At 37.0% G+C, this 13,258-nt stretch overlaps 1 protein-coding gene across 7 annotated transcripts in view; it reads right to left on the reverse strand.

Annotated features, from left to right (window-relative positions):
- SBF2 (SET binding factor 2) overlaps nt 1-13,258 on the reverse strand; it is a 302,250-nt gene that overhangs the window by 89,886 nt on the left and 199,106 nt on the right. For all 7 annotated transcript variants that reach the window (XM_074884270.1, XM_074884274.1, XM_074884273.1 and 4 more), the window contains one exon: nt 12,359-12,508. In XM_074884270.1, the coding sequence (XP_074740371.1) occupies nt 12,359-12,508 (150 nt within the window). The remainder of the gene's footprint in view (nt 1-12,358; nt 12,509-13,258) is intronic.

The raw sequence follows: 13,258 nt of genomic DNA on the forward strand, positions 1-13,258 counted from the left end.
TTTACTAGGAGGTAAGAGGGAAACATACGACATTGCCTGTAATACTCCCACTCTCTCTTAACAAGCATTTTCACTCGTTTCTCTGCAAGCTCCCAAGAGCATGTACTATCAATAACTGAAACAAAAAAATTTCAAACGGTCATAGAAACAATGCATACCAAGAAAATATGTTGACTTAGGTAAAATTTGTTAAACACTATTTGGTTCAAGCTGACCTGGGAAAAAAGTCATTTCCCCCCCAACAAATCCTAATCCCCTTCTTCAGAAACAGTATTTATGGAGATCAATAAAACCTGCATGGACAACATGTAACCTCAGTAATGTTTGTGGAATATTCAGAAAATTTCTGGCTGCAGAAACAATCTTTAAAGTGCTGTTACGGAAAAATGTATCCAAGAATCAGCAATTCTCCCCGCAGTTTTGATTACTCCTAGGTGATCTCAGATGAGACGAATTTCAAGTAGATTACTGAAGAAAATGAATGTATGTACAAAAAAGATAATCGGAATGCTCGTGTATTATAGTATAACTGTTCTTACTTTTAACACAGAATACCCCCAGATTTGAAGCTAGGAATGAACACCACCAGTGGCACTCTGAGTAGACTTCAGGTAGGATCTTTCACCTTTTCATGATTCCTTTTTTTATGAATAGATAATTATGGTTTGGAATAGTTAAAATCAATCCAGCAAACCATAATTAAGTTAATCAGTTCTGACGCCTACTGTTTTCGTATGCAGGTTGTATCTTCAATTTGAAATTAGAAATTAGACAAGACTGATGGAATTCAAATCTTTGTTATATGGTACTTTTATACCAAATTATCCTGAAGCAGTTCTTGCCAATGAGCACGTGTAAAATTCATGTGGAAGTCTGAGTCCCTGAGTTACCTGAAATATGGATAATCAAAGAAGTGATTCTCATAATACCTCTCAGCATCCTGGTTTGGATTTTCTCTGTAGTTGTGGTTTTTCATGTTTTGATCCATGCAACACTGCTGGTCTACTGACTATGCCTGAGAGGTTGTGAAATGTAACCAAAAAACCCCAAGCCTACCGCCAGTTAAGTTTTCTTCACAGAAAATGTTTTACATGGTAACTAGCTCTGCAGGGGTGAAGGCTAAATGGATAGGGGATTGGGAAGATAACTGCCATCTATCATAATCAAATCAGGATCAAAGTCTCTGACGTTCTTACACATGCGATTCAGAGGCTGAGTAACAAATTGTGTTAACATAACTGTAGCTGTGGCCTGTGGCTTTTAAACAGAACCACACATGGTTAGTATTTCAGCTATTCCCAAACGACAAAGGCAAGGCTCCAAAATAGTCCATTAAAATAAATATTTTCCTGTAAATTTTTTTTCACAAAAGCAATTATACCTTTTTACTTCATAAATATAACAGGCTAAATTCCAATGAAATCAATAGTCTAGAATCTTGAGTTTGGCCTGAAAACAATAAATTAAAGGCCATTTTAGTCCACTGGCTTTGCCTTCATTAATATTTTTTTCTCTTCTTATGGAAAAAATGCCCAAAACAACTAATGTTTTGCTTCTGTTCTAATACCAAAAAAATTATTCAGTAAAGACTTTACTTGGTTTTAGGGTGTGAACCTCAGCTTCTGCTGGCACATAGGTAAGACACTGATCAAGAAACATGTTGTGGGTAGCATCATATTTTGTACTAATTTGTACTAATGCTAATGTTCTTACGCAAGTGGAAAATATCAGAGTATGCATAATATTTACAGGAGAAAATTTTGTGAGACTTGAAAGTATAGGAAAATATATAAAATATTAGCAATTCCATTAAGGTATTAAAAGTGAAGAAAAATGAAAACTTGTTGAGAATTAAAATAATCAGTACTGTTGAAGGTATGTATAATACATAAAAATCAGATGCCTATGGTTCAGAGGTACACAGAATATTATAATGGAGATAAGGAAAAAGATGAAGTTTCTAAAGAAGTAGTGCTGAAAATCATGACATCCTCATAATCCAGGTTGATTTTAAGTGTATTATTATTACTACAGCTAGAGTAATAGATGACCTAGTAAGATATTTCATTCCATACACCTGAAAGGGATAGATAATATTATATGCCAATTGTATGCAACTTATTTAGGTATAACAGAGGATATGTAGTCTCTAAAGTGATGTTTAATCAATTAACATCGAAAGCAAAGGTTTTACAAGGTGTTCAACTGACCAGAGGACTTAATCAAAATAACTTGCTTTTGTCCTCAGAAGTCAAATAATCTAGATAGAAAATTAATTCCATTTGTATGCTCACAAACATTGTGAGACTTTAGACTGCTAAACATGCAATCCAAATTTTAATTCCTAGCTCCCAAGTGGAGTTTTGGAGTTCAGAGTTGAAGAACTGGGGGGAGAGGCAGGGAAGGGGGTTGGTGGGATTTTGCTTTTTGTTTGCTTTATCTACAGACATTAGGTGATTTTTAAATACTTTGTTGGATCACTAGATACCAAAGTCTGCCCCCCTCAACTGCGTATGGAGGAAGGAATTACTAAAAATAATCTTCACCACAGCACACTTACATGGCGTTTTCCCATGCATCCTAAAAAGCAATTCATTTAAGCCATAGATCTGGGCTGTAATATTGAAAATGAATGTCAACAGCTGCCAGAATTTTTTACAGCATATGTAGGTTGTCAAATATTCTTCTGTTTACACCTTTGTTCTCTTTTTTTTTTCCTATAACTTCACACTTTTTGTTTATGAAACAGTAGAGGTAGGACTGTTACTGTAAAGAAATCGATTCTGACACTTTTTTCGTTAAAAATAATTCTAAAATGCCACATATGTTCACTATTTTTTGTCATATTAATGTATTTTTCAAAGTTTACACAAAAGATTGACAAAACGCAGAACTGGTCCATGTTTTACAGTGTTTATCTCGATATCACACTTCAATTTTTGAATACAAGCTGCCAAGATTTCAATTGCTTAAACCAAAGGTTATACAAACATTACAGCAAGCAAATTATTAGAAGACTCTGAACATATTTCAATGTTCTTTCTGCTTTAGAAATGACTGCATGTGAAAAATAAATAAAAGATGCTGATCTTGCAGCCACCCTTTGGCATCTTCTATGCCAATTCCTGCAAAACAGAACATTTAACTTCATAAAATTCTTATAGAAACAACAAACCAGTCTTCTACATGGCCTGTTTCTTCTGGTAAATTAAGCACCGTCAGTGATCAAGGGGGCACACAGCTTGCTCGCAGAGCAGAGGAGCATTCCTCTTTAGCTGCTCTACTACACCTCGGTTTAACAGTTATTTGAAGGGTGAAGCACAGGAGGGGGAGGACCAGAGTGGGACTATGTTAGACAGGGAAACTCTTCCCCTGCATTTTAGTAATAAAAAACTACACTAAAGCTAAATACACACGTGCACATGAGTGGCTGCAGAGGTATGTTCACTGAATGGGTACAGTACATCATTACTGTATAATATTTTGTTATTTATTGTATACATAAAATGACACTTAATACAGATCAAATGTATGTACACATACCTAACAGTGTTCTAACCAAACCTATATTGGAATTATGTACCTGTACTGAAAATATATGACATACATAAAATTTAAAATAAAAACAAAATTCCATGTGTTCCTTCCATATTTTTATTAGATATAAAACTTGTAAAAACAGAAGTCACCGACTTCACATAACTTATTCCATTAGCAAAATGCCTATTCTTTCCAACATCGCTTCCCCCCCCCCCCCCCCCCCCTTTTTTTTTTTTTTTTACTATTTTTCATCAGTCCACCTTTCACAGGCAGGCTAGAGAACAACTACACAGCAGTATACCACAATTCCTAAAACAGACTTGTTTTATTTACAGCAGTGAGTAGTGTACAAGCACGTCTGCTTTTCATCAAGACGACCAAAAATATTTAGAACACAGTGTTATTAGGAACACTTGGCAACCACAAGGCCACAATTAACAGTAATGAACACTTAAGAGCAGTCAGAGCCTACCACGTCAAGGCTCCAAGAAGCTACATGGTTTCAGTAAGATACCTATGTGTGAGCAAACACATGCGAGCATGCTCTGCATTAACAGCAAATACAGGAGGAGCGAACAAAGGCCAATGACAGGAAACGTCAGTTAAGAGTAAAGTACTCTAGCTGCTGAACATCCCAGAAACCCCACCGGGATGGCTGGGTTTGTACCACTCTCCTTATCCCTGCCAGGGGGCTACTTGGTGTGGCACCCTCATTTGGTGTCTGATGCTCTAGTGCTTATGATTATGTTCAAAAGGCTATCAAGTTTATATTTATCTACCTGTAAGCCAGATACAACCTGACTGAAGCCAGTGCAACCCAGACATAGACCAGCGGTCTGCAGTTTGGATATTATACCCTATATTTTTTTCTAAAATGCCTACATTGCTATGTAAATTCCATGTAAAATCAGCTAAAATATGCTAAAAACTCTTCAAGGTCATCACAGCTCTTAGCATACCTACTTTTGCTGCTGCAGTTTTGCTTCAGGGGCCTGTGCAGTCCCCCCATGAGGGTGCGACTGAGGCTGTGGACAGCAGGGGGGTGCAGGGCTCCCTGGGCTGGTCACAGCCGCAGTTGAAAACCCCACGGTGAGTCCCAGAGCTGCAACCAGCCAGAGGAGCTGGTGGCCTGGCCGCTTACGGTATTTCTGCTGCTTCTTGTATTAAAACCAATACCTCAATATCATTTGACATTTGCAATAAAATATTAAGCAGACACCCTTAAAACAAGGCTGAATCCTGCTCTGATAACTGCATAGAAACACAACAAAGGCATAATCAACAGCCCCACAGCTTTATCTATGGCAAGTTACATCAACAGAAAGGAGGACACTATCACATTTTTGTTCTGGCATTTCTGATCCCTCTTCATGTTAGCAGCATGAGACCTGGGGCAAACCAGGAGACTCCCTGCAACCAGAGCCCTCTAGTTGTATGTTCAAGACACACATTCATTCACACTCTGAACAGGCTGCTCTGATCATCAGTGGGATTCGGGGATTATTTTAACTTCTGCATTACTAGTGAGTTTGTACTTAGGTGCATACGTGTATATACATTTCTCTATATAGCAGACAAATATCTGCATCACCCTTGTGCCTTGCATATGCACATGCACACGTCTATACACAGAGGGGAGACGAAAGTGTGTGAACACATCATGTTTTGGTGAGAAGCCGAGAGGGCAGGAGGCAGATGTAGGTATGGCAGCACGTCATGGGACTCTCATTAGTGCTAATCCTTTTCTTTTCTTTAAGTTACAGTCTCAGGCAATAGATATGGAGGGTAGGTCCAAGCAGAAATCACAAACACTTTCAGATTACCAAAAGCAGGGTCTCTGAAGTCTGCAGGGAAACAGCCATTTAGGAAGTGCCCAGCCACACATGAGCTCATTCCTGAACACCTCTGCTGGCACAGAGCCAGCAGGAAAAGCAGCCATGGTTTTCTGCTGCCTGGTCATCAAAGAAATTCCTCACTAAAACCACAGAGGCAGTTTAACACAGCTTGAGACAAGCACCTTGGTGCCTGGACACACATGCAGAACCAGCCAGACACCTCTCTGTGGAGACCACTGCACAAACAAATTTCCCTAAGTGATGCAAAAAGGAATTACTTGGACACTGCCACCTCCACAGGGAGAGTCCTGGCCCAGCAAAGAACACCTGCTATGTCAAGGTGGTCATCTCCCTTGACACCTGCAGAGCAGACAACTGTAGGCTGCTCTTCTAGCAGCAGTAATAAAGCTAAAAGGTCTGCAATACTGAGTGACAGCAGCATGCATATACCTACTTCATGAATACACACATACATGGGCAATCCAACAAAGAAAAAAACTATTTTCTGGATTTTGTAAAAAGATGCCTGTGAATGGATTTTGCCTGGACTGTGTGGTCATCCAATGAGATGGGATGAGTGTAACAGTACACTCCTCACGGCAAAAAAAGGAAAACTAAAACCAGAACAGCAACACAATTTTTAACAGTGTACTTCCACTTTTCTTCCTAGAGAAATTATGAGAGCACCATCAGTTCAGCCACGTGCAATGATATTCTAGTATCTTGCAATTTCTTGGGAAAGAGACACCATCAGAAAGATTCAGAAACAGCAGCTTCTTTTATTAAGTCCAGAACATTATATGTGGACCCCTGAAAAGTCAGCAGGATGGAAAAACTGTTATTTCTACTTTTTGGGTAATAAACCATGGACCAGAGAAACTATAGGATGTGCTTACTGTGACAAAAAAAAAAAAAAAATCTGGAGCACAATATGGAATTAAACCTGGAAGTTTCAAGTCCAAGCCTTAAACACTGGAACCTCCTTTCTTTCACTTAAATAATACCATGACTATGTCTAACAGGATGAGAAAGATCAAACTGTTAATAACTCGTAAATTACTAGAATTAACTGTGGCCCTGTTAAAACTCCATGATTTCACTTCATGATATATTTTCTATTTTTTAAAATACATTAAAATATTTTCAAATACTACTGCTGTTCAAACATTACTTCTGAGAGTCTCTACTTCCAGGAATGCAAGTCAAACTGAATAACAAAAGACAGGTCATGAAATAGAAGTCTGAGAGAAACCTACCATAACCCTCCAAAATAAAGATGTTTAGTAACTTAGTTTTCAACATAAAATATGAGAAATGCTAGTTCATTTAACCTTTATATTGCCAAGAATTTGAATCGTATGACACACACACATGGCTGATTTTCTCTCAGGAGTAATAAAATCTTTCTTGTTATTGGACAGTATTCACAAACCTCTAAATTCTGAAAACTGACTGACAATTTTTAAACTTTATCTGGTGGCAGAATATAATACAAAAGTTATTTGCGTAAGAAAAATAAATTTAATATTTATAGAATGTCATTTTTAATTTTGCATATTAAAGTTTCTTTCACAACAGATTGTATAGTAAGTGCTAGAAAGAGGCACTCATTACACCAAACCTATACAGAGGAGTCACAAGTGAAATTCTACAGGCAAAATTAATCAATACTATCTCTCATCTGCTTTTGGCCATTGTTGGAGAACAGATGTTGGCCCAGATGTACCTTTGCTGTAACCTAAAACAGGTTAAATCTTTAATTTAAGACTTCCTACAGTTGTTTTTCATACTGTATAGTATAAGTATACTTTTAGTATACTTACAAGTAGTATACTTATAGTATTAGTATAAGTATGCTCAGTATACTCTATTTGAAAGATCAACGTCTGCTTGTTGCCACTACAGAAAGCCCTAGCAATCTATTAGAAATTATCTAAAGCACTAAAATGATGAATAATTTGGCTACTCTTAAAGATGTTTCCTCAGTTACACTGGTACAACACAAGCATATTCACGCAGACGTGACACTGGAGCAAACGAGGTCCTAAACAGCACTGTAGGCTGCCAGATTAAATCACATCATTAGAAGACCTCATCCCTCTCCTACATCTAAAGACCAGGATTTTGAAAGGATTTATGTATTTAGCAGTTTTAGGCATCTTATTCTCACTCTAACCACATTAAGTACTCCAGATGTCTGGGGCACATGTGTTTTCCAATTTGACCCACATTTGCCAAAGAAAAGCGTTACTATGCAGTTGGGCAATATTACGGACCAACACCTTACAGAGGCAATGTTATATTGCCATATTGTAGCTTTGGAGTTGTTCTTTTTAAACAAAAAGTTTTATCTGTTCCAAGTACCAAAGGAATCTAGTTCATAGTCCTGCATTATGTGAAGTGAATCTTTCCCCAGAAAAATATTTTTTAGGAAGTCTTAGTGTTACTGTTAAGTATTTTATGCAAATTGTTTAGAATGTCTTTTTAACATAAAAATTGTTTCTGATTATCAAGTATTCTCCACCTATACTGTGGGAGCAGTTACCATCTTTGGGCCTCTTTTTGCCTTGACTACCATTTTATCAAATTAAGTGCTACTACATTACAAAATAGAGTTCACTTGCTGCTGCCAGAGTAAAATCAGACAGACAAGTGAAAATCTGGACAAGTCATGTTTGTAATAAATTAATGGGGAAGTATGCAAATTGAGCCTTGAGACGGTTTTTGCCATTATTTCTTAACAAGTATTAAAAATACACTGTGTGGCTGGAAAAATAATTACATAGAAGAAGTGTTTCTCTGGTAAAAATAGGCTCTTCAGTTGCAAAAAAGTTAAGTAGTCTTCTCTGAAATGTCAGAGAACAGCATTTCATCACAGAAAATTAAAGGGAAATCAACTTTTTAAATAGGAATTTATGAGTGCTTGCAAATTATTCTGAGGCAAACACAGATAGCAAACGCGGCGGAAATAGTTTCTATAGAAAGAATTTCACATTTTTCTCAATACAGTGCTATCTGCATGAATAGATTGTCAATATATTAAGCATTCACAACATTGTAGATGGCTTTTAATAGTAATTTAGTTATACAACATGTGGAGCAGAACATAATGCTTCTGCTTTGCTATCACAGATATTAATCACTACCAATTAGTGATCACAGGCTGATTTAAATGCTTGTCAGAGTATATTATTTGTCAAGAGAAAAATTCTTACTCAGGGCATGACAATAAAGTTTTTAGGAAGTGCCAATGACAACTCCTAGCAGAGACAAAAGCAAATAACTGGGGATTTGACTGCCCTCAATCAAAGACATCTACTTTAATCAGTGGCAATACAATATCTATGTAATTTTGATCTTCCTGCTACTAAGAACGATCAGAAATACTTCCTTCATTTTAATTTCAGCAGCAGTAGGCTGTCAATACTTCTCAGACACAGAGACATAATAAAGCATGTTTTTAACACTTTGGTATCAACTAACTGCATCATGCCTTACCTTAAACGTATTTGTCACCTAAAGTCTACCACAAGGCTTGACATGCAGCTGCCTACCTGCTAAATAAGGCAGATTAATATGAAACTCTGTTGTACTATTCCATAGATCATAGGCCTATTAAAAATTTGCAGTGAAGTCCTGCCCATTATCTATCTAAAGAAGAATAGTGCAAAAGAATGCCACTATTGGACTGTGAGACTCAAGCTGACAAACACCAGAGATCTGGAAAGCCCAAGTTTTGCCATCTCTGGAGAAATCAGTAGAATACCATCCTCCCTTCCTCCCAGTTGCAAAATGGCTAGAGATTGGATACTTGGGGAAATACAGCCTAAGTAATTTTTCACTGAAATAAAACAGTTATTAACCTTAAGCAACTGTATGAATATTTTATTCTTCTTCCTTAACATGTTCTCAAGCACTGGTAGCAGCCATGTCGCACCAGATATAATGAGACCAGCAACAATATACATGGAGGGATTATTACTAGCATTTTGTTAACGTACTGCTCTTCATCTATGAAACGAGTATACAGAAGCTCTGAAAAAGCATCTGACATTTATTTTTATGGACTCCAGTAAAACAAGAGAATACATTCTATTAAAAGAAAAAGCCTGACACTAAACAACCAGGCAAGTCTTGAATAGTAACAGAGGGATCTGCAATAAACTTGCAGCATGCAATCTTCCTAGTTTTGTAATATGTGGCACTGTTCCCAGTAAGACAAAGAATTCAGTACATGCCAATAATAGTTTCTTGTTCAAAATACACTTTTCAGAAATGGCTAACCTGTATCTCTTGAAATACACATGGTCTTCAACAATTCACATTATGAGTAGCAGAGGTTTGGTCGCTGGGGAGCATCAGATTTCCTATCTGCACGAGCAGGCGAGCCAGCAGCGACGTATTTCCCAGGGACAACCATCAGGCTGGGGCTTGCTGCCCACTCACCCCAGCTCAACCCAGTGTGTACACAGCAGAGAGCCAGGGCTCTGCCCAACCTCTCGATAATGCCCGGCACCTTCCCCTCCTCTCAGCTTCTGCAGCAGCTGCTATATGCCTCCTGGCCACAGCAACATTCCAGTTTGTATATTACAGAAGCCAATGGGAACATGCAATAACGTTAACAGAAAAATCTGTGACAAGACATTTGGTGGTAAGACTGAGACAGTTTCTAGAATTCCAGCAGATCGGTGAGGTCTCAAAGCAATACTGTAGTCTAACTACCCAGAAAATTCCATCATAATTAATGCAGTATTTCCCTAAATCTTGAGTACATTTCCAGTTAAGACCACATTTCTTAAATTAGATTTTTGTATCTTTTTAAAAGACACTGTTTAAATTATTTGGTCTTACGACCTGCAGCTAACAGAATTCATGTCTCTAGAGCAAAATGCTGACTTGCTGAGCCCCACTGCAGCAAGGGCAAACTTAAAGTCTTGATAATGTACTTTTTTCTTGAACTGCTACAGGGAAGCTCCAAAATGTCAACATTCACACATTGTTCCAAATACAATTGAGCAAAGTGCATGGACAAATTATAAATCATGCTTTTAACTTAATAAATAATTTCATGCGTCATAAAAGTAAATGTGCTAAATACTTGCTTCTAAATAGCTGCCCAGTGTCAGGAGTTCAGATGTTTTCATACTGGCCAAGCTTACTCCTGAGAAATGGAAACTTCCATTTTATATTTTCAAAGATATGAAAATAATGTTGGGGGGGGGAAAGCATAAAAACTGTGCCTCCTTCCTTGATCTATCTGTTTACTCTGCATGAATTGAGTTGTATTTGCCAGTTTTACTGAGAAAAAAAACATTCTATTTTAACTTCAGTAAGACTTCAGACACATTCATTTCTATGAACATTAAGGTTCTTGGGTCTTCAAGTCACTGGGAAGAAAAATAACATTTATCTCCTAAACAAAAATCGGATTTTATTGCTTTATTAAAAGATAATGTCAGTATTTCTTTCCTCAGCAAAGAAAATTTCCTCAACTCCCCATTTTCCTCTGCCATCTGTTTTGTACTAAGATACAGCAAACAAAGGGGATTTGTATTTTGTTCCTATTGTTTAAACACATATCTATTTTTTTAACCCAGGAACAATCAAAAAAATAGAAGCAAAAACTGTGGCACATCTAGACAATGCTCCTTCCTGGTTTGAAAGAAAATTTCTAACTCTGGAATACACAGCAGGTATTCCATTGGTCATGACTTTGGGCAGAGAAATACAGTTTCACAGACAACTTCAAGTTTTCTTCCAACTCTGAGGCTAAACTTAGAGCTTGGAAAAGGCCAATGCCTGTGCCAAAAAAGCACACTCTGGTACATGCTGTGTAATTTTTGCCAACTGACTTCAGTTTTAATCTACTAATTGTAGATAATTTTACTCCAAAGACCACTTCTCAGGCAAAGTTGAATTTTGTTCCGAACAGTAGAAAAATATCTACTGTGAACAAACACAAAATACAACAGACACTAAAACTTATATTTGATGGTGACCTGAGGTAGCATTTGTTCAGTCAATGCTAATTTATTTCTATACTTAAGTGAAAGCTGTATTTAGCACTCACCTTTTTAAAAGTATGGGTCAACAAACTGCTGCAAAATCATTTCAGCGGCTTTTAGGTTAGAGGTGAGTGGGGTTAAAATACTAATGTCTCAATCAATTCACTAATTTGATACAATAACTTAGACAGGGGCAAGGAGGGAAATTATAACCAAATGTAATCATATTACAAATTTTAAAAAATGCTATTACATTCTCAGATATCAGACTGAAAACACTGATGTCTATAAAACATTTCTGGACAACGAATTGTGAACAAGTAAATCTAAAACAACAATTATTCAAAGGAAAGTCAAAAGAAGTTGTCCACATATTTTACTCTGCCACCATATGTTGATGTCTATTCAGCACAAAATTATTCAATTCATCAGTAGAATAAATTAGTAGATGAACTGCAAACACCTTCAGTGAGTCTCTGACAAACTAAGATGTCAACAGGACAAGCAGAACTACATGGAAGTGGAAAGTATGCTTTCTTCTTGAAATATGTTAGCACTTGTGATGACAAAGAGGACAAACTTGCGTTTTTTTTTAACTGAGCAGTGAGTGACACATTTTATGAGCTCAGAGTTGAAAATGATCTGGAAAAGCTAACACCCACTCAGTAAAAAAGTACTTCAAGCCATTAAGATAAATCACTTCAATACTTATAAAAACTAAATTACATCTAAATTATTAATAATGTGAACAGTTTTCTTCCTGTTTTTTGTATCAGGCAGATCTGTATAGACCTGGGCATTTTATCCTTTATTCTTTCAACAACAAAATACCTTAAATCCACTGTCAAGTAGTATCTGCTACACCATTCTAGCACATGGTCCTATAATTTAAGTAATTTGCTTCTCCACATCACTAAACAATTTTTTGTTTATCATAACAACAAAACAAACAAAAGTCAAAACCTTCATGCACTGTACCTGCAAAGCACAGTTCATCATTCGCACAACGTAGTCAAACTGCTGATGGTCCAGTATTGCTCGATTTTGTTTAACATGCAGGCCTAACTCCTGGGTCAAGCAGTGCCGAGCTGCCTTTCCTTTTAGAGCTCTCAGAGCGGCCGGCAGGGTCTGGAGAGAAGAAAATCTAACTTTACGAAAATGAAATAAAATGGCATTATTCATACTGAATATCATTCACTCTTTATTAAGAAACTGCAAGTGACAGTATAGTAAAGAATAACTTTGGAAATCACTCATTACCTTGAATATCAAACTTTCACATAACAGTTGATTTAGCTTGAGTTATTAAGTATTACATTTTTCCCATTAAACAGCGTTTCTCATCTACACCTGCAAATAGAAATGATTGAATACGGACAGGCATTGAATGGATGTGAAATCAGAAATGGACTATTGTGCATGAGAGCAAGTGCTCTAATCTGTACCAGCCAGGCTCAAGTTAGCCTATCAAGGCCAACCAGCATGTTTTTTGATAAGCAGTGAATGACAAATGGCTGTAGAAGTGGCATACCTCCCATGGCAATAAGGCCACAAGACTGTTACACAGTTTGCCCTAAAAACTGTGTCAACAGAATATCAATGTTTTATAGATGCAGCCAGTGCTACATCATTGATTATCAACTGTGGCCCTTTAGACTAGATTTAATGGGTAGTAACAGATAACTAAGAAAAGGCAGCCTGTTAAGGACAAATCTACCATGCAAGGGGACAAAAAACTACTGAAATTTTCAAGTGCCTGTAAGTTGAAAGAGGTTAAAAACTGGTGTTACACATGCACCAAAACTCTTTTTAAAGAACTACACATTTTATTAGGATTTTTCCCATATGCATTTCTGTAACGTAACTTGTAAAACAAGA

Source organism: Strix uralensis, chromosome 15 (assembly GCF_047716275.1).
Source record: "Strix uralensis isolate ZFMK-TIS-50842 chromosome 15, bStrUra1, whole genome shotgun sequence".
NCBI lineage: Eukaryota > Metazoa > Chordata > Aves > Strigiformes > Strigidae > Strix > Strix uralensis.